At 35.3% G+C, this 22,745-nt stretch overlaps 1 protein-coding gene across 1 annotated transcript; it reads right to left on the minus strand.

Annotated features, from left to right (window-relative positions):
- Nucleotides 1-551: 551 nt before the first annotated feature.
- Nucleotides 552-22,550, minus strand: LOC137028653 (adhesion G-protein coupled receptor G2). The gene is made up of 33 exons (XM_067397707.1): nucleotides 22,324-22,550; nucleotides 20,873-20,970; nucleotides 17,409-17,908; nucleotides 17,232-17,310; nucleotides 17,089-17,124; nucleotides 16,926-16,996; nucleotides 16,613-16,743; nucleotides 16,287-16,317; nucleotides 16,161-16,198; nucleotides 15,929-16,053; nucleotides 14,245-14,356; nucleotides 14,016-14,089; nucleotides 13,782-13,823; nucleotides 13,611-13,660; nucleotides 13,479-13,510; nucleotides 12,677-12,719; nucleotides 12,552-12,583; nucleotides 12,336-12,466; nucleotides 12,129-12,255; nucleotides 9,916-10,190; nucleotides 9,383-9,602; nucleotides 9,091-9,247; nucleotides 8,197-8,376; nucleotides 7,820-7,942; nucleotides 7,092-7,137; nucleotides 6,896-6,999; nucleotides 6,666-6,787; nucleotides 5,339-5,610; nucleotides 5,126-5,225; nucleotides 4,664-4,947; nucleotides 1,870-1,971; nucleotides 1,642-1,779; nucleotides 552-1,304 (listed from the first exon to the last, which is right to left on the minus strand). Exons 1-33 carry the CDS (start codon nucleotides 22,389-22,391, stop codon nucleotides 1,195-1,197), a joined length of 4,053 nt encoding a protein of 1,350 aa, XP_067253808.1. The 5' UTR covers nucleotides 22,392-22,550; the 3' UTR covers nucleotides 552-1,194.
- Between the last annotated feature and the right edge of the window lie 195 nt (nucleotides 22,551-22,745).

Here is a 22,745-nt window from a genome sequence, read left to right on the forward strand (position 1 = left end):
AGCAATGACATTTCCTCTGTCAAGATCCATAAAGGTACTAAAAACATATTTAAATCAGTTCATGTGAGTACAGTGGTTCAATATTAATATTATAAAGCAATGAGAATATTGTTGGCGCACCAAAAAAACTAAATACTGACTTATTTAGTGATGGACGATTTCAAAACACTGCTTCAGGAAGCATCGGAGCATAAATGAATCATGAATCGGATCGCCGTTCAAACCTGCCAAACGGGCGAAATCACGTGACTTTGGCGCTCCAAACTGCAAATTCGACACACAGATTCACAATGCTCCGAATCTTCCTGAAGCAGTGTTTTGAAATCAGCCATCACTATATAAGTCGTTATTTTGGTTTTTTGGCGCTCCAAAAATATTCTCGTCGCATTATAATATTAATGTTGAGCCACTGTACTCACATGAACTGATTTAGATATGCTAGATATTTAGTACCTTTATGGATCTTGAGAGAGGAAGTGTCATTGCTCCCTATGGAGGCCTCATGAGCTATCGGATTTCAACTAAAATATCTTTATTTGTGTTCCGAAGATTAATGAAGGTCTTACAGGTGTGGAACGGCATGAGGGTGAGTAATAAATGACAGAATTTTCATTTTTGGGTGAACTAACCCTTTAATAGTTTTGTGGAAACCATGAAACATTTTTTTCAGGATTCTTTGATGGAAAGAGAGTTCAAATGAACAGCATTTATTTTAAATAGATCTTTTGTAACACTATAAATGTCTTAATCTTATTTCAGACAAGCACACCACAATTTCTATATCTTTTGTTCTATTCATAAGTGTATTATTCATTATTTTTGAAAAGCTATAAAAATACAAAAATTTAAATACATACAACATACTTGAATTGAATATTCCAGACACATAAAATAAGTCATTGAACCCTAACAAAATAAGCACATCATTTAATTTCATACACAGTTCAACTAAACTCATCACCCTAAACCATCGGATATGTTTTTTGTTGGTTTAAAAGGTTTGTGGTTGTAGCTTCATTAATTAAAAGCAATGATTAAAGTGCTTAATTTAAAGTAATATACATCTTTTCTGTTGTATATACAACACACAATACTTTACGTAAACTTAAAAGATAAGTGAAATACAGTGTCTCACTGGACCATATGACACACATACGTGCACACACACATTCACACCAGCTGTGGTTAGTTCATTCAGTATGACCTTTGACCCCGGTACTGTTCATTGATCTCATTCATTACCACGTCAGAACCGGAGACAGGCTCTTCTGCTGCAGTTATTATCCTGTCGTCCATCGGGTTGCCTGCGATTACAGACAAAAAGCTCAAATGTTGCACTTCTTTCCTATTCAATCTAATCTGGCTAATGTATAAATATTAATTATTCATATAGCTCCAAATTAAGATTTACTATTAAACTATTAACGTTTAAACACATTAAAGATAGTTGACACAGTTAATAGTAGGTTCGTTTAAATAATTCAAATCAAGCTGAAAACTTAAACAGGAAGTGGAAGAGGGTTGTGCTACCATTTAAAGATCAGATACTGTAGCATCACCTGCTGTTTCAAATAGGAATTTCAGGTAATAAATGTATGCAAAAAGATTATTAACATGGCCTGTCCAGCAGATAATACTCACCGATGCCCCTTTGCATTTCAGCCAAACCGTCATGGTTCAGGAAAGATAAGCTAGAATTGTTCGAATTTGATGAATGGAATGAAGAAATCTTTTCCTTGGAGGCTTTGTTTATCTTCTGAGTTGCTGTGCGACTCCATTCTGTTGCGTAAAAGAGAGGGGCGGCAGTTAGAGAAATACGCCACATAAAAGCAAGTCAGACACGTGCATGAACTTACAAAGGCCTCGTACCTGAGTTTTCTGACAGTCTCAGTTTGCCACAACACAGGTATGTTCTCCATTGTCGTCTGACGTTCTCTTTCATTGCACAATGGAACACAAAGATGAAGAATCCTGCGAAGGGATGGGTACATTCTAGTGTCAACATGCCAACAGAATGCTAAAAATAAACCCTGACATGTGTCATCTGATCATATGATGGATTCCACAGAGGATCTTTGACACTGTGGGTGTTGTTATCTTAAACTAATAAAGTAGCACCTTAAGACAACAACCCTGACAAATGGACAGTGTTAAAATGAGGACTGTTCAATAATCTGGATTGACTGATTGATTGATTGATTGATTGATTGATTGATTGATTGATTGATTGATTGATTGATTGATTGATTGATTGATTGATTGATTGATTGATTGATTGATTGATTGATTGATTGACAAAAACTGTCATCAATTACTCACCCATCTTCGAAACACAAATGAAGATTTTTAATAAAATTTGAGAGATTTATGTTCCACCATTGACAGTCCATGCAACTATCACTTTATCGCTTCAAAAAGTTCATTAAGATATAGTAAAATGAATCCACATGAATCTAGTGGTTTAAGAACTTTTAACAGAACCCCGTTTTGTCAACACTGCATTGGCTTCCTGTTAAACATCATATAGATTTTCAAATCTTGCTAATTACTTACAAAGCACTAAATGGTTTAGCTCCCCAGTACCTGAGTGAGCTCTTAAAGCATTATGGTCCTTCATGTTTATTGCGATCTGAGAATTCAGGACAGCTGATAATACCTAGAACCACAGGCGGTAGATCCTTCTCCTATGTGGCACCTAAACTCTGAAACAATCTTCCTAGCATTGTTCGAGAAGCAGACACACTCTGTCAGTTTAAATCTAGACTAAAAACACATCTCTTTAACCTGGCATACACATAACACATTATCAATTTTTATTTTCAAATCCGTTATAGGATTGTTAGGCTGCATAAATTAGGTCAGCCGGAACCGGGAACACTTCCTATAACACCAGATGTACTCGTTACATCAGATCAATGGCATCTACGCTAATATTAGTATATCTGTATATCCCAAGGTTTACCGTAGTCAACCGGATCCGGGCCATATCCAGGTGAGATCGAGGACCTGCGCCTTGACACGACCACAATGCAGCCCTGAAGTATCAGCAGACTGAGTCAACTAGATCATCCTTTGTGAAGACATCCTCAACACGACAGCCAGTGGCACAGCTCCTCAACAACCGTCCATACCGGCGTGATGAACTTATGATATCTACCTGAATCGTAACAAAGCACTGTTCGCCAGAGGAGAACTGGCCCCCCGACTAAGCCTGGTTTCTCCCAAGGTTTTTCTTCTCCATTTTAACCCCTGTTTGCCACCTGATGTCAACTGTTGGAGTTTGGGTTCCTTGCCGCTGTCGCCTTTGGCTTGCTTAGTTGGGGACACTTGACATTTGATATTCAACAGTGCTTTGGTCTGCCTGCACTGACACCATTTTCTTTAAGAGCTGCTGTGCAGCCAAAATTATATACCAGTTATCACTGTAAAGCTGCTTTGACACAATCTACATTGTAAAAAGCGCTATATAAATAAAAGTGACTTGACTTGATGTGGACTGTCAATGGAGGGTCAGAAATCTCTCAGATTTCATTAAAAAGATCTTCATTTGTGTTTTGAAGATGAACGGAAGTCGTGAAGGTTTGGAATGACATGAGGTCAAATCAGCATATTAGAATGATTTCTGAAAGATCATGTGACAATGAAGACAGGAGTAATGATGCTGAAAACTCAGCTTTGCCATTACAGGAATAAATTACATTTTAAAATTAAATTAAACTGTAATATAAGATCATGAGCAAACTTTTTTCAAAAACATTAAAAAAAAATCATACTTATCATATATATATATATATATATATATATATATATATATATATATATATATATATATATGTGTGTGTGTGACCCGTGCTGTCAAAATGAGTCAGAATGTGCACATGCTAATTTCAAGCTACAGGCAAAAGAAGAGAAAAAAGTAAACTTTCGTAGAAATTGAGGTTTTCACAAAAATTAGTTTATTAAGCCTTCATTCAGTGATCCCAATGCGCCAAATAGCAATTAAAAATCTAAAAGTAACTTTATCTGTACGTTTTCTAAGGAGTACCTTTGCATTGTCCATGAAAAATTGTGGGGTTTTTTTATGTTTTTGAAAAAAGTTTCTTCTGCTCACCAAGGCTGCATTTATTTGATCCAAAAAAAAAAAAAATAATAGTTTTTAGTATATAGTCAGGTAATATGTGAATTTATGTAATATCAGTGCCACATGATCCTTAAAAAAATCATTCTAATACTGATTTTCTGCTCAAACATTTCTGATTATTATCAATGTTGAAAACATATTATCAATGTTGTGGCATCCAAAGACTCACATATATGTTGCTTTTTATATTCTTACTGTACTAAAGCCAATTAAAAATGAATTAAATTAATTGTTAATTATTTAAATAAATTAATTCTTTAAAAGAAATATTTTCAATTCAATGAAAATGTATTTGTATTGTGATTTCACAAAATATTTTGTTCCACAGTGAGTTTACAGTTATCTTTGACATTCCTAAAGAACATAATTTGTAAATTCTTTTTTTTAAGATTTTGAAAATGCAATTTTTAATTTTCTTTATAATAGCTTGATGAATAGTGCACAATAACACCAGAGGTATTTATTAAGAAATTAAACTGAGTCTTCCAAAACAGTAGAGCATCTGTGCAAATTGGGACTAACCTTGTAAAGCGTTAAAAATGGCAAACAGGTACATGAAGGCTAGGTTAACAGGACCCCAGGCGAAGAAAGCGAAGCCCCAGGTAAGGCCCAGAAGCACAGTGAGTCCAGCTACACTGCGCACCTCGTGCCAGCCGCTGCGATTCTGCACGTTGTGAGGGTTCTGTTTCTTAATGCGGCACAGCTGGATCATCACCACAATAAACATGGCGAAGTTCAGCAGGAAGACGAGACAGAAGTACGCCACCACGGCAACATAGAAGGCAATGTCGTTTTTGATCCAGCAACTGTAGGAAAAAACAAATTGTATAATATCTGTGTGAGAGAAAACTGTAAGGTTTCCTTAGTCTGGAAGAGGGAGGTTTAATTTAACACTAAAATAAAATAATAAATATAATTTATAGAGAAATATATATAAATATATATATAAACTTAGTGCTGAGAAATATAGGAATTGTTACTTACAAATCATCTGTTACTCCATCTGCATACCTCCCATATTTCACAAGGCCATAGTTGTCTTTGTTAATGGCTATGACGATTATGACTACGATGAGAGGAATGCCTTCAGAGAAAAAAGAATTATGAGCTCATATGTCCTAAGACAGACAAAAGAATCAAAACAGCAGTCTTCAAAACTTGTGCAGATAACATGAAAGTAACAGATCAGTCACGTACCCCAACCAGCAAATCCGATCTTCACCATAAAGCGGGAGATGTAGGTGTTGAACACCTTCACGATGGCCAGGTACATGTGGACGGCCTCCAGTGCCATCCAGGTAAAAGACGCCAGAAGGAAGTAGTGCAGGAAAAAAGCAGTGGAGATGCAAAGACCCACGGCATCTGGGTACAGAGCTAACCAGGCGTCCAATAGGAACACCAGGTTGAGCAGCAGCAAGGCCAAACACAGCTGAATAAGGATCTTAGACGGGATGTCTTGGCGCAGTTTACTGCAGAGAGATTTAAAAAAAAGTTGATGTTTATACATCCACTACCATTCAAAAGTTTGGAGTCAAAATGAATAATTCAGTAAGGATGCATTAAACTGATCAAAACTGACAGTAAAGACTTTGATGTAAATGTATCTTGAGCAGCAAATCAGCATTTGGTCTTATGTAAAAACATGAAATCAGGGCTTGACATTAACATTTTACTCACCAGCCACTGTGGCTTGTGGATTTCCAAAGTTACTAGCCACACAAAAATTTTCACTGGCCACAATTTTGACATTGATACCATGGGGAAAACTGACATACAGATATTTTTTATACTATCTCATAATTTGGCAGCAGGTATATTAGGCTGCTGTCACTTTAAGACCTGACGCACAGATCCATTATACTGTTACACATGCGTTTTCTTTATGTTCACTTAAAACATAACTGACTGTGTCTGTCATTTTGACATCTTTTTGTCTGTATTTGACTGTTTAGGTGCAATAAGCAGCGAAAAATAACTCAATTTAGTACTGAGAGGCAGCTTTATGTGCGCACGCTTTGGGTGTGAGCACAAAATCTGCATGAATGGGTAAAATTATGCACAATACACGCCGAAATTCAAGCCCTGTAACACCAACAATATTCATCTGGAGCAAATGAAACGAGTGAGTGAGGGGCGGCGGGTTTGTGTGTCAACTCGCTGTCAGAGAGATGAGAGAGCGAGAGAGCGCAGCTGGTATCGTGTATCTATTCTGCGGAAATTGAGTTTTGAGTACATATTTCAGTATCAATATGTAACGAAAAATCTATATTTTTGACAACACAACATTGCACTTAGTTTATTATTTCAGATGACTTTTTAAAAGACTACAATTCTAAAATGTAAATATATACAGTATAAAATTCACCATGACAAAGCGGCTAGTACGGCATTACACGCCACTGCTGAAATCCACCAGCATTTGGCGGGTGTTAATGTCAAGCCCTGTATGAAAGACATTAAAGTAAATACATAAAAGTAAAGGAGAAGTTAATGGTGAATCTTCATTGGTCAAAAGGATCCTTACCCAAAGGCCAGATAAGTGAGCAGAGTGATAGAAAGGAAAATAGCCGAAATGCCACAGCCGATGTAAGTAATGTATGTCAGGATGTTGAGATGCTCTTCAGGGATGGGAGTCTTAGAAATGTCCTGTCAGGGAAAATTTAACCAAACACAATTACGGCATCCCAAAGAATCTAAATGTCATTTTAAACAAGGAAATGTCAAGTGATGTAAATTCTTTGTGCTGTAACTCACTAGCAGAATACCGAAGCTGGTAAGGTGATTGCAAGCGCACTGTGTTTCTTCAGCAGAAGAGTTAAGCACACGGCACCCAGAAGCATTCCAGCCGCCCGAGCCACCTGCAAACAGGTAACCATGGTTTAAAACACACAAATTCAAACCAACAAATCAAAAAAATGTAAAGAAGAGAACATTAAAACACAACTTTTACCATTAAAGCTAAAGTCCCAGAATACACAGGAAGCTACATAGTTAGCCTGTGGAGGAAGAAAAAGAGAGTAAGACAAGATAACAACATTGTATTGAAGTACAGATCTGTTATTAGCTGTGTCCCAATTCAGAGGCTGCATCCTTCAAAAGACAGTGAATTTAAAGGCCACACCTTCGGAGTCCGAGAAGGTCGGACTGAGCGTTGTCCAATGGGACGGTCTAGCCTACAGAGGACTGTTCTTGCCGCCTAGCAACTGTGACAGCTGCCGTTGATGAGCGACAGTAACATTGGTACTGGACTTCTTTTTCTTTAGTTATATTCAACTTGTCCGAAAACAAAAAAGCGTTCACTACCTGTCTAGATATGTTCAGCCTGTTCCATTTACGTACAAGATAAAGAGCATAAACTTTCTATTAAATCGCATATCAACATTTGAACAGATTTAAAGTGTTTTTTTTTTAACATTTGTATTGTTCGATTTTCGAGAAAGTTGAAAACCAACAATACTTGCATTTAAAAGTGTAATCCAGCATTTTTATATATATAATTTTGTGTAATCTGGTGCAATGAATCTTCTGCTATGGAAGGATCCACTCGTTCTATCCTTCACAGCCCAGGAAAAAGAAGGAAGCATTTTCTAATGCAGCCTTTGAAGGATTGGGATGGAGCTATTGTGTTTGTTAAATGATCATTTCATTAATTCTGAGTGATATTATATTTCTTTTTACCGGAATGGGTTCTGTGTTTCGCAGGGTTATCAGCACTTCCTTCTGTAGACCTGAGATGCTCAGGTTAGCCACACTGCTACCCAAAATCCCGCTGTTTAGTTTACGGCTTCCCAGTGATTTGTCCTGTATTTGGGAGAAATACAAAAAAAGAGTTCAGATATTGATCAGATATTGATTCAGCTGAATTAAATTAAAGCTTCCTATGTAGCACAATAGCTACAGCAATACAAGCAGATCTTGTTCTGAGATGTGCGAGCAACATCATATGAGTTCACACTACACAATTCAGCTATTTCAAATATGAGACAGTTATTTTAACAGAAAGCAAACTAATCTGATTCAAAATCATTGTTCTGTATCAGAAGGAGCGCCCAGACCTGGAAGAAGGTGTTCTTCTGGAAGAAGTTGAACTGGACTCTGGATGCGAGCTGCTGCTGTTCAGCCGTGAGGTTCTGCGTGAGGGACGCTGGGAGGGTGACTGAACCCAGAGGAGTGGACCCAACCCTAACCACAATGTGTCTGGACTGGGCTTCAGTCTTACCGGAGCTACTTCGAATCTGTAATGCCAAACACAGCATAACCAAATCAGGTACTTTGGACTCATAAAAATCCAAAACATTTTACTCATTAACATTTATCATCACTACATTTGTGTAGTGTAGTAAATATTATAGAAAGTGATACAAAAGTGATCACTGGCAAAAGTGCCTGCTTATAATAATAGCAGATAACCTGGTAAAGGCTATTCCGAGTTCCTCAAAAATAATTAAATTAAATTAAATTAAATTAAATTAAATTAAATTAAATTAAATTAAATTAAATTAAATTAAATTAAATTAAATTAAATTAAATTAAATTAAATTAAATTAAATTATTTTTTTATTTAATTTTAAAAAAATAAATAAAATTAATTTAAAATATAAATAGTAAAGCACTTTTCAAAAACTGCAAGAGTTATACAATTAAAAGAAACCCATACGTTAAAATATAATATATATATAATATATAATATATATATATATATATATATATATATATATATATATATATATATATATATATATATATATATATATATATATATATATATATATATATATATATATATATATACTTTATTAATAATAATAATAATTTTTTTTTTTCAAGCAAATCAAACCAGAATTGGTATATTGTCTCTATCTGTATTGGTATTTGTTATCTGTATCTGTATTTTTTTTTTTATTCTACATTACAGTCAGTAAGATGAATTGAAATGATGGAGATTTTACCTGCAGGTTAGATGATTCCGCTAAGGAGAAGGACGTCTCCTGAAAGTTGGCCCCATCGACTTTCTTCACTCCCAGAGCCAGTGATTGTGAAAGCACTGACTGACTCGTCCCTGATACAACCAGTTTAAGACCCACTGTGTCCACAACTTTAATGGCCCTAGTAACCAGAGGCAAACAGATTTAGTGTCAGCCAGACTATGTTTATTACTGTATTCTATGTACAGCTGAAAAAAAAGTAAATAGTTTAGGTAAATGTACTTTCTAGGTTGACATTATAAGACTTCGATCTCACCTCTTTGAGAAAGGAGTGATTACAGCTACAGGAACATCAAGGAGGTTGTTGACAATATTGACGGAAGTGTTTGCCACAGCCAGGCTGACATTGGGTCCAGACAATAGTGACTCTAGTTGTGATAAAAGCTTGTCCACCTGAGTGGCATTTAAAGATGAGGCATTCGCACTCAACTTCAACAGTTCATCAGCATCTAATGTCCCTGATGTGGTCGAGGACACTATACCATGAGGAAAGGGAGAGAAAGAGATACAAATTCAGCTGATTTATGACAACAACATGGTGAATATCTTGAAATCTCTCAGTTTTTTCATTACTGTAATGCAAGAAAAACATTAATTTGCTTATTTGTCATATATATGTATATATATTATATTAAATGTATAATAAAAAAATATTTTTATGCATCAAATTTGGCTCATGCCATTACAATGTCACATTTTTTTTAAACAGTGTTCTAAAAACAGACGTTTGTATGAATGAATGCATGAATGAATGAATGAATAAATACATATCCTACTGTGTTTAATTACCTGAGGTTGTTACATTAGCAGGTAAAGTTGTTACATTCACAGGTAAAGTTGTTACATTCACAGGTAAAGTTGTTACATTCACAGGTAAAGTTGTAACATTCACAGGTAAAGTTGTTACATTCACAGAAGTCGACACCAGTATGACTGTAGAGTTGATGGTTGTGTTTGAGAGTGAGGTACTTGTGAAAGATGGAGGAGTTGTGGTGATGTTTTGGACTGGGGTTGTAAATAAATCACAACTGTCATTTAGGGGAATGACTGTATTGCCCACTGAGCTGTACAATTAATAATAAATAAAAAGAAAAAGCATTGTTAAAAACATTGTGTGTTTTTATTAATTTTATATTATTCACATTGTACACATGCACATGTGTGTGTGTGTGTGTGTGTGTGTGTGTGTAGGGGAGAGCGGGGTACAACCAAACGCTTTTTGACTTTCTCAGTTTGTGTAAATGTACTTGGGTTCAGAGAATGTCTTTTGTTCCACATTAATTTCACACGTGTCTGGTACAAATATGTGGCTTTGTTGCAATAATATAGTGTATACTTTTTTTTCTTTATTTACCCCGAAAGAAGGGAAGGGAAATAGGTGAGGCACATTGTAACATGTGATGGGGCGAGTTGTAACATGACCATATGACAGCTAAAAATGTTATCTGATTTAATAAAAAAAAATAGACATGACAGACTAAAATATTTTGTCTATTATTTTTTCATATAAAATAATGGCATTTTTTTGGAAATTCAAATTTAAAAAATTTTGTGGTTTGACAGTGAACACTCTCACAGAACACGAGACAAATAGACGAGCCAGTAAAAATGCTGTAAATTTCTTGAAATAATATTTTCTGAATGTTCAGGTTCTTCTTCTCAGTCTTTACTCATCTTTTTTCCATGGTTTCTCAACAGAAATTCATAAAAGTTGAAATATAGTTAAAAAATTTGCTTAAAGGTGCCATAGAACGTCTTTTTAAAAGATATAATATAAGTCTAAGGTGTCCCCTGAATGTGTCTGTGAAGTTTCAGCTCAAAATACCCCATAGATTTTTTTTAATACATTTTTTTAACTGCCTATTTTTGGGCATCATTAAATATGAGCCGATTTAGGCTGTGGCCCCTTTAAATTCTCGTGCTCCCCGCCCCCGGAGCTCGCGCTTGCCTTAAACAGCATAAACAAAGTTCACACAGCTAATATAACCCTCAAAATGGATCTTTACAAAGTGTTCGTCATGCATCATGTCTAATCGCGTAAGTACAGTGTTTATTTGGACGTTTACTTTTGATTCTGCATGAGTTTGATAGTGCTCCGTGGCTAAAGCTAATATTACACACTGTTGGAGAGATTTATAAAGAATGAAGTTGTGTTCATGAATTATTCAGACTGCAAGTGTTTAAAAATTAAAATAGCAACGGCTCTTGTCTCCATGAATACAGTAAGAAACAATGGTAACTTTAACCACATTTAACAGTACATTAGCAACATGGTAATGAAACATTTAGAAAGACAATTTACAAATATCACTAAAAATATCATGTAATCATGGATCATGTCAGTTATTATTGCTCCATCTGCCATTTTTCACTATTGTTCTTGATTGCTTACCTAGTCTGATGATTCAGCTGTGCACATCCAGACATCCTGCCCTTGTCTAATGCTTGAACATAAACTGGCATATGCAAATATTGGGGGCGTACATATTAATGATCCCGACTGTTACGTAACAGTCGGTATTATGTTTAGATTCGCCTGTTCTTCAGAGGTCTTTTAAACAAATGAGATTTATATAAGAAGGAGGAAACAATGGAGTTTGAGACTCTGTATGTCATTTCCATGTACTGAACTCTTGTTATTTAACTATGCCAAGATAAATTCAATTTTTAATTCTAGGGCACCTTTAAGTAAGAAATGTACTTTTGCTATTGTTAAATAAATGTTCAGTGATATCTTACAAAGATTTTTGAATTTTGGCGCATTTTTTTCTCTATATATTGTCGATATGGCAGCTAGTAAATATGCTAAGTTCCATCATGCTAGCGTGTGTGGAAGTATTTAAACCATGTCTGTTACAACTAACCCCGCGTTAGTTTGTGCCCCGCACTTCCCTATTATGTATATTACTATATTATATGTATAAAACAAATAACAAATATACATATACCAACGTATATGACACATTAAATACAAAGACAAGCATTGAGGTGGCTCTACTAACCAGTATTCATTAAAGTTTTCTCGCTTTGACTCCATACAGAAGACTTCAGAACTGAAATTATGACTTAAAGATGGCTGCCATATGAGAGCTTTTTGTAAAGGATCCGAAGAAGTATTATAGCAGATTGCTGAAAATTAATATAACCATGTCATCAGACATATTCAGATGTACATTAGATATCTACAGATATTTACAGAAGACACTTACCCACTCTGCTCACAACTCCGTCAAAAATCACAGAGTTATTATGTGGTTCTAAGATGGCCTCTAGAGCCGTGCGAATATCACACACGTCCATAGCTGTGTCTAGTTTAACTATAATTTTACAAAAGTGCATCCTGAAGAAGAAGTAGTGCATTAACCACCCAGCAACTTTTAAACAAACTTTACAATAACATTATTCTGCAAGGAGACTCAACTTACTTTACTTTGTTTTCACAAATCACTTGTTTGTTCTACAGGAATCAAAAATGCAAATAGTTAGGCATCTGAACTATTCTAAGACTGAAAAACATCTTACTTTCATTATTGTCATAAAAGTATCTTACCTGAATGTGACTTATAAAAGTTTGTGAAATGTTACAAACAGCTCTGAAATGGAGAAGAGAAAGAGGAGTGTTAAAGTACTATATTCAATGGACATTTTTAAAGTTCCTGTAGTGCAAATAGTAGAGTATTGTGCTAAGGTTATGAGTTTGATTTTAAAGGTGCTAAATGGGATCTTTTCGTCAACTGAGAAACCAAAGACTGCGCATGTGTAAGAACAGCCCCCCTCCTTCACAGCTCATTCAAGGGAACGCCTCCCAAAACTCGTGCACGAGTATTGGAACACGAGTGTTTACCACCGGCATTCGCTCTGTCGTGTTAGTGGATTCATTATGTCGGACTCACCGCAGGTAACTCATAATCTGCAGTTGTTACTCCTGTCTCCTGACAAAAACACTGCATGCGGCGCCTGTGGAGTGTGGAAAGTTACTGGAGCGCGCAGCCGCTCTCGTCTCTCACAAGGAACGTCACGGCAGTGATTGACAAGCCAGAGGGCCAATCGCGTAAACGATTGGCTGATGTTTTTAAGGCCCTACCTCGTGCACAGATTATGTATATTAATATTATTCCTTTCAGTGCACCTAATAAATAGTCTTTTATCAGTTAGTAAAGATAGTTTTAAGTAATATTGCAAAAATGTATAAAACAAAACATCCTGTTTAGCACCTTTGAGGAAACACTCACACACACACAATGGTAAAATGAATGCACCATAAAGTCCTTTGGATTACATTATCTGGCAAATAAATTTACATTTTATAGTTTTAGATAGAAAAAAGATAAAGTAAGATTTGTCTAACTTACGACTTGTTTTGGCATGCTGAGAAATTAGAAATCTGTTGACAAAAAGAAATATCACAAATCATTATGTAACTCATAGACTGATTATTAATTCAAATTCAGACATCTGAATTCAACACTAGACATGTTACTTACTTTGTTGTCCATTACACCAATCAAAGTAATGTTAGTGTAATAGTAAAAATCTAAAATAGAGGAAGAAGTGTAGATATAACATTTAAAATTCCTGCCAAATACCCTGCATTTATATTTGAAGCAGTTATTTTGTGACTACTACAGACTCTTTACATGATAAACCTGTCTTACCTGAGCCATTGCAGTGTGACGAACAGTAACATGTTGGTGTTGCTTTAGGGAAAAACAAAAGAAAACATAATGACACCACTGATCATAAATGTCTGGTTGTTCATGAACATAAATAACATAAATAATCGAAAGTATAATGAAAAACAACAAGATCTTGTCACATTTCTGAGCGATGAAATGTAACGAATCTAAAGTACAGAGAAGGTGTATAAAAGAGAATAAAGAAAGCCTTACGTGGGCTAGGGCTAGTAGGACAGACCTCCGGAGCATCAGTATTAAGAGGAAAAATCACATTTGTACTGTTTCCACTATGAAAATATAAAAATGAGACAGGATATAAAGAACACTAAGTATGTAAAAAAAATTATAATTTAATAAAAAATTATAGCTTGTATCCTACTTAAGTAGGAATAATTTGAGCATGATAGAGATACCATCCTTTTCAGTTTGATACTAAACTTACCATGTGATGTTCTGTGGTTGTTCTGCATTACATACATTGTAATAATTGAATGATTGATTGCATTTGTCATATTGTCCGGCAGAGATCTGTGTAATGTTATCCGCACACACACCTGTCCAAAAACAAATCTGTCTCACTCAAACATTCATATCTTTTAGATTATGTAATATGAAAATAGTACAATTTACTTGTATTTTAATACAAAATAGAATGACAGCATAAAACCTTATTACTAAGCACTTTTCCATTTGTATACTGAAACAATCATACTACACCTGGTGGAAATTGCAGTTTATCTTAACAGATTAAATTAAATTAGATTAAATTCTGAGATCTTGTCATATTTTATTACCATTTTTTTTTTAACTATAGTGAATAAACTGTAATAATGAATGAAATTGTTCAAGGTGTCTGAATAAATTTTGGTTTGACATATATATATATATATTTGTGTAACGGTTAGTTCCTGTACTTGATTCTGATTGGTCAATAGCTGTGTTTTATTCACGATTAAACAGGCTATGACCGCTTCACCCAACGGTTCTGTGTATCACTACACAACACCCTTAGCAACCACTCTTAGCAACATAAACTGAAGCTTACTGTATTGTATGTAAAAGAGTATTGTGAGAAAGAGATTGAGTCAGCGAGTTTATTAGCGGCATTCAGATTTACCATTTTCCTTCAGGTCAGTCCTATGTTCATAATAAAAAAATCTGTTTAAATGTCCGATGTATTATCTTGTCCTTTTAACAGTTAAGGGGTTTTCCCATGACTGACAGCGCTAGTCAAAGCATTTGTCAGGTGCATCTTGTTCTGTGTTCACAACAATTCAGTCTTTTCAATGTAAAAGACTTCTCTACTGACTGACACACTCATAAAAACAGTCTAATGGCGTAATAATGTAACTTCTGTTGCTGTTCACGGTCAGGGACTATTTTTTCCGGCGGAAGGAAGGTTTTTAGTGAAAGTTTACTTCATGAAAGTTGCACTGATACATATTTTTGGCTTTAATATTTGTATTGTGTGGTAACCGTTTTATAAAAGTATTAAGGTACTCGAGGCTAGTGCTATATCGTGAATAAGTCACGACTGAAGGGGTTAACAAGGCCCTTCAGCTGTGACTTATTCACAATACAGCATTGCCTAATTGCTTACACATATATATATATATATATATATACACTCTAAAAAATGCTGGGTTACAAAAAAACCAAGTTGGGTTGAAAATGGACAAACCCAGCGATTGGGTTGTTTTAACCCAACTGTTGGGTTAAATGTTTGCCCAACCTGCTGGGTAGTTTTATTTAACCCAACTATTGTTTGAAAATGACTATATGGCTGACTTAAAATGAATCTAAATGAAATTAAAATGTTAATTTATTAAACATATTAATAAATGTTAATTTTCAAGATATTTTGGGTTCATTTTAAGTAAGCAATACTGTAATTTTTAAACAATAGTTGAGTTAAGTAAAACTACCCAGCAGGTTGGGCAAACAACCCAATCGCTGGGTTTGTCCATTTTCAACCCAACTTGGGTTGTTTTTAACCCAGCATTTTTTAGAGTGTATATATATATAGAGAGAGAGAGATGTAATACTATTATAATATACTATAATATAAAAAATAAATAATATAATAAAACATGAATTAGGAGTTAGGATGAATAGATTTTACTAACCCACTCTTTCTATTTGTCCCACCACACGGACCCTGATGTTCGAGTTCATCTCCATCACAGTATTTATAATGCAGCACATATCAGGCTGAGCTCTCAGCTTCAGAAGAATATAGCATTGTGCATTCCTGTCAGAAAACACCAGGATGATGTTAAGCTTATAGCTTATATAACAATCATTTCATCTATTGCTTGAATATGTTTGATATGCAGGAGAGAATCATGTGATACTGACTTTGTAATATTTTTTTGATCACACGTGAGCTCCATTGCCTAGTAGTGGAAAATGAAAAAGCAAATGTTGTGTGTGCTTATTATATGAAATCTGATGAAATACCAAGATAACTTATTCTGCACTTACTTTAAACAGGCTGAGTTTTTCTGTTACTGAACTGCAGAACAGACAAAAGGAGAATTTGTTATACAACCTGTCAAAGCACAGTAAACCCTCTCTGTCCTTGTGTGAATCGAGGTCAGGGAAATAATGGCAACTGAAAGCTCTTTAAACATCCCCCGTTAAATGAAGGAATTAACTTTGTTACAGCCACTAATGCATGATAAAAAACAGTTTTATAAGTTAAATAAAGTAAACAAATTACATAAGCATTAGGTTTTAAAGTACTAATATATCCTTAAGTTAGAATATTTAAGTGTATTTATTCTTGAGGTCACTACAGTGTACTCTACCTTTCACTGACAGTTGTGTTAAGCACAGCTGTTAAATTTGCGTCGGTCATGTCAGGAAGTGATATTGCAGAAATAGACCTTTCAGCCCGAATTGCACATGTATCTAGTTTGCGTCTGAATAGCTCCTCAAGCTGAAAAACACATTGCAGATGTTAGCAGACTGCTTTTCAAAGAATGACAGAAAACTGTAAAGCATTTACATAATTTACACTGTAATTGTTTTATATGTCATTCAACTGTCTGTTTTTTTTTTTTAAATGAAATAAAATTAAATTAAATTAAATAGCTGAGTCAGTATCATTCCTGATCTTACCTGTGTTGTGACATTTTGTTCACTTTGGGGTGTTCCCGTTACCTCTACAGATGTAGTCATCCAGTAAAATACTAATAAAGACCAAAAGAGTCAGTTATGCATTGTATTCCTTCCATTTGACAGAAAAATGAGCCATTATGTTTGTTGAAATTGTAACATTTACCATTTGAACAGCTTTGACAAGCTGTGGGTGCTGTAACTAGACAAGAATAGCGTAATATTAGATAAAGTTGGGTCAAATAAGATAGAAAGTGCAAACTGTGGTTTGGTACACACAGAGATAAATCTTTACATTGCATGTCTTACCGGTCGTGGTAAATGTTTGGTTAATGGTTGTCAGCGGTGGTGTTATATCAGTTGTATTGGCAGAGGATGATGGTTCGGGCTGAAGATGATATTGGTAATGAGTCTATTAATGTGGTGCCTGACAGTAGGATGTAAATGGAGCTTTTGTGCTAATAATGGTCTTTTTCTAGTACTTACTGTTGCTGTAAATGTGGAGTTTGTGGTTGTTGTGTTTTCAGTGAATGTGGAGATTGTAGTCATTTCAGAAAAAGTTGTGTTTTTAGTGGATGTGGAGTTTGTGGTTGTTTCAGAAAAAGTTGTGTTTCCAGTGGATGCAGAGATTGTAGTCGTTTCAGAAAAAGTTGTGTTTCCAGTGGATGCAGAGATTGTAGTCGTTTCAGAAAAAGTTGTGTTTCCAGTGGATGTGTATGGTGTGGTTTCCGTGCTTCGATTATCAGTGCTGTGTAATTCTGTCGTAGGTGTCATTGCTGGGATTGTTGTGCTCATGTTAGAAGACGTTTTTGTTGTTGTGTTTGTTAATGGCACTGTCGATGAGTTACTGGGCCTTTCAGTTGTAGGTGAATGTGCACTGGTAATGTTATCTGTGGTTCCTCCAGTAACTGCTGTCAAATTTGTGGCTGAAGATGATGCATATGCTGAGATGGCAGGATAGCCAGTTGTTGTGTTCATCGATGTTACTGTAAGAAAAAAAAAAAAGATTAAATTACATGAAATGTGTATCGTTACAACATGCAGCATGGTATGAGAATTAGACACAGCATAATTTGATCCACGTCTGATTCACTGTTGTATATGTTATTTTTTAATTTAACTTTGAATTTATGGCATTTATTTATTTACATAAAAAAATAGACATACGGATAGAAAGAAAGAAAGAAAGAAAGAAAGAAAGAAAGAAAGAAAGAAAGAAAGAAAGAAAGAAAGAAAGAAAGAAAGAAAGAAAGAAAGAAAGAAAGTCTCTATCTCTTCCTTTTTGTCTGCCCATTTAGCTGATTCATAAGCTACGCTAAAATTGGCTTTTGTTTTGTGCCAGACTAAAACGTGTCCAGCAGGTTGACTGAGCTGTATTTGTATGGTTGGTTCAGTTAAACTATTGTGTTCAATAGTGATCACAGCCCATATTTTAAGTGACTCAGATACACTCCCATTACAGGAACAGAGAGCAATATTTCTGAGATGTTCCTCTTTATACTAGGAAAGACATGCAGACTGCAGATTCAAACTGATGTTTATACAGTTTTTACAGCCTAAATATATTGACTATGGGAAATATGTTAATATACAGTGGGGTAAAGCGAAACCTGGAAATAAAATGTTAGGATTTAAAAACAAATCTGCAACCAAAAACATTTTAGAGCTATTAATCGCAATTAATCGCATCTAACTTAGAGGTTTTTAAATATGTAATATGTGTGTGTATACAGTGGGTACGGAAAGTATTCTGACACTCATATATTTAACTCAGGTGCTGTCTATTTCTTCTGATCATCCTTGAGATGGTTCTACACCTTCATTTGAGTCCAGCTGTGTTTGATTATACTGATTGGACTTGATTAGGAAAGCCACACACCTGTCTATATAAGACCTTACAGCTCACAGTGCATGTCAGAGCAAATGAGAATCATGAGGTCAAAGGAACTGGCAAGGCACAGATCTGGCCAAGGTTACAAAACATTTCTGACGTTTGGGACGACCTGAACCCTTCCTAGAGCTGGCCGTCCGGCCAAACTGAGCTATCGGGGGAGAAGAGCCTTGGTGAGAGAGGTAAAGAAGAACCCAAAGATCACTGTGGCTGAGCTCCAGAGATGCAGTCAGGAGATGGGAGAAAGTTGTAGAAAGTCAACCATCACTGCAGCCCTCCACCAGTCGGGGCTTTATGGCAGAGTGGCCTGACGGAAGCCTCTCCTCAGTGCAAGACACATGAAAGCCCGCATGAAGTTTGCTAAAAAAGCACCTGAAGTGCTCTGACTCCTAGATGGTGAGAAATAAGATTCTCTGGTCTGATGAGACCAAGATATAACTTTTTGGCCTTAATTCTAAGCGGTATGTGTGGAGAAAACCAGGCACTGCTCATCACCTGTCCAATACAGTCCCAACAGTGAAGCATGGTGGTGGCAGCATCATGCTGTGGGGGTGTTTTTCAGCTTCAGGGACAGGACGACTGGTTGCAATCGAGGGAAAGATGAATGCGGCCAAGTACAGGGATATCCTGGACGAAAACCTTCTCCAGAGTGCTCAGGACCTCAGACTGGGCTGAAGGTTTACCTTCCAACAACACAATGACCCTAAGCACACAGCTAAAATAACGTGTGGCTTCACAACAACTCCATGACTGTTCTTGAATGGACCAGCCAGATCCCTGATTTAAACCCAATTGAGCATCTCTGGAGAAACCTAAAAATGGCTGTCCACCAACGTTTACCATCCAACCTGACAGAACTGGAGAGGATCTGCAAGGAGGAATGGCAGTGGATCCCCAAATCCAGGTGTGAAAAACTTGTTGCATCTTTCCCAAAAAGACTCATGGCTGTATTAGATCAAAAGGGTGCTTCTACTAAATACTGAGCAAAGGGTCTGAATATTTAGGACCATGTGATATTTCAGTTTTTCTTTTCTAAATCTGCAAAAATGTCGACAATTCTGTGTTTTTCTGTCAATATGGGGTGTTGTGTGTACATTAATGAGGAAAAAAAAATGAACTTAAATGATTTTAGCAAATGGCTGCAATATAACAAAGTGTGAAAAATGTAAGGGGGTCTGAATACTTTCCATACCCACTGTATATACATAGTTCTATCACAAAACTCTAGATGGCGCAGGCTGATGGGTAATTACAGCGTTAACTACTGGCACAGACTGATTGGTCCATGTAACATCTGTAACCAGTGAGCTTGTTGCACACACATTTAAATGGGCGGTTATATTCACTATAGCAGTTTGCAGTGCGCTTCAGAGTTCGTCTAAAACCCTCCACCTTCCCCAGCTCCACCTGTACAGATCTGCTGTGGGTTATTGATATATGCTATTTGTGCAGCAGCACTATGTCTTACTGGCAGAAGCATATCAGCGTATGTATTGGCAGTGTTGGCAGCGGAACGCGATTAATCACATCTAAATTTAAAGGTTTGTAAATATATTTGAGTGTGTGCATGTATGTATGTTGCACTAATTATGATGTAAAATGACTAAGAAATATTTATGATTCTGTACTATTTCTAGATCACTAATCAGATAACCAGATTTGTGACAGTGATCATGTGAATAAACTTTGTCAGATTTCTTCCACTGAGACACAATATCATGCAGGATCACATGATCATATCTGATAATAACTGATAATAAATGTCTACACAATTACATAAATGCAACAAGTTTCACTAGCAGTCTTTTGGACTCCATATGTCCAGGTGCAGATTCAGAAAGCAGGATATGAAGACCTCTGGATCTCCATTAGAAGTTACACAAGCCATTGTTTAATGTTACCATATTGTGCAAATAGACGTTTTACCTTCATCATCTAGCTTTGTTCTATAAACTCGCTATTATGGCGCAATAGGTGAGCAAACAGGAGGACAATCCCAGACATTAAGTAGAGCTGTATAATGATCACAGGTGTGTCTTATACAATCATGAGACTTTACCTGGATGGCACACCAGGAGCAGAACCAGGAAGAACACAAAATCCAGACGACTCCAGAGTCCAAAGCTCCGTCTACTTAATCGTGTTTTTGCCATCTCTCTGAAATATACAGAAAGAAACCTCACTTGGCATCAGATGCAAAGAAATTACATAAAAGTCACAAGTAATAACATTTCCAAAATGAAGCTGTATTTATTGTCACATTTTTGATGGATATGATTATCCATTTCATTCTGTAAATCCATAACCAACAGAATTTTAACAAACATTTGCTTAACCTTTTCCTAGTTTGTTAATGTTAAATCAATAGTGGGTGTGCAATTAAATAAACCTGACCAGATCTAATGTACAGTAAAAAGAAAGTGACTGTTATCAGTGATTAGGCATTAGGAGGAAATATTTAATGAATATTGATGAATAGCTAAATTAGTAACAAAGCTTTTTTTCTTCTTTTTTGGCGCAGTGTTTAAAATCTCTCTGAAAAGTGCAAAATAATGCTAAGTATTTTTTTTTTTATTAATATCATTCTTAAAGGGAAGAAAAAATTATTACATGTCTTTAGATTTTTAAATTTGTATTGCTCACCAACACTGCACTTATTTGACCAGACATACAGTAAAACAGTAATATTGTGAAATATTATTACTATTTAAAATAACTGGTTTGTATTTTAATATCATCATTTTTAAAGTTATTCCTGTGATGTTAAAGCTGAATTTTCAGCATCCTTACTCCAGTCTTCCATGTCACACGATCCTTCAGAAATCATTTTAATATGCTGATTTGATACTCAAAAAACATTTCTTATTATCAGTTATGAAAACTGCTTAATTTTCTATGAAAACTATGATACATTTTTCTAGGAATCTTAAATAGATAATTAGAAAGTTCAAAAGAACAGAAATATTTTGTAACATTGTAAATGTTTTTGCTGTCACTTTTGATCAATTTTATTTGTCCTTGCTGAATAAAAGTATTAATTTTTTTATTTCAAAAAAAGTAGTGTATATTGAATATAATACATAAGCTATTCTATATTTGACAGTATTTTGATTACTAGATAAAGTACCAGTCTGTCATTACATAACTAACCATGGAAATTAATGTTATGCTGTTGTCTTTTAATATGGAAACTTTTGATTGTGTAACTACTTAGACTAAAAAAAGATATACAATTTACAACAATAATAAACAATTTATTTATGACTATTTAATTCTAATTTATAAAAAAAAAAATAAAAAATCACACCTGACACCTGTAATTAACAATAAAAAATATTAAATAAACTTGTGTAAATAACATGCAACCGTCTATAAAACTACCAAACCAACAGATTTGGTACAGTCCGAAGCTCTTTTTTCAGCACATGGCAACATTTTAATCATAAAATGAACACAAAATATTTGATTTATTCATTCACAATTAATATAAATTCATTTTAAACCACATACCTTGAGGATAGTTGTGTAGACATGACTCTGTGCTTCACATCATGATCTGCACAGACGCACCAAACCATGGATATTCTTCTCTCACGCAGAAATGTCTCTCTGTTAACAACCGCAGCCTGCTTTCCCACAGAATAGCCTGCTAAAATGTGTCCTTCCAAACTTCAGAAAAATCTAAAAACAGACAAAAGTTTCTCAGTAACTTAAAAACGGCCAGGTTTCACTGTCTTGTAAAGTGTATCAGTGATCACTGAGTTATGTGCACCACCCACTTTAACCAAAATTTCAACACACACCCAGCCTCCAAAGCACAAGTAGAGCACTTCCCCTCCAGCAAAGCTACATATTAACTGTTTTAAATCAATAATCAATCAAGTATTATAATAATCAAAATTATTTTAGTATACATCCATTCATTTAATGCA

This window comes from Chanodichthys erythropterus, chromosome 10 (assembly GCF_024489055.1).
Source record: "Chanodichthys erythropterus isolate Z2021 chromosome 10, ASM2448905v1, whole genome shotgun sequence".
Lineage (NCBI taxonomy): Eukaryota > Metazoa > Chordata > Actinopteri > Cypriniformes > Xenocyprididae > Chanodichthys > Chanodichthys erythropterus.

Excerpts from the sequence above, each read along its gene's own strand:
- LOC137028653 (XM_067397707.1), bottom strand. The coding sequence starts at position 22,391 with ATGGTTTGGTGCGTCTGTGCAGATCATGATGTGAAGCACAGAGTCATG. Across the intron at positions 14,357-15,928 it reads GGGACAAATAGAAAGAGTGG|GTGTGTGTGCGGATAACATT; the intron begins GTTAGTAAAATC and ends GTTTTTGGACAG. Across the intron at positions 7,138-7,819 it reads GAAACACAGAACCCATTCCG|GCTAACTATGTAGCTTCCTG; the intron begins GTAAAAAGAAAT and ends CTTCCTCCACAG.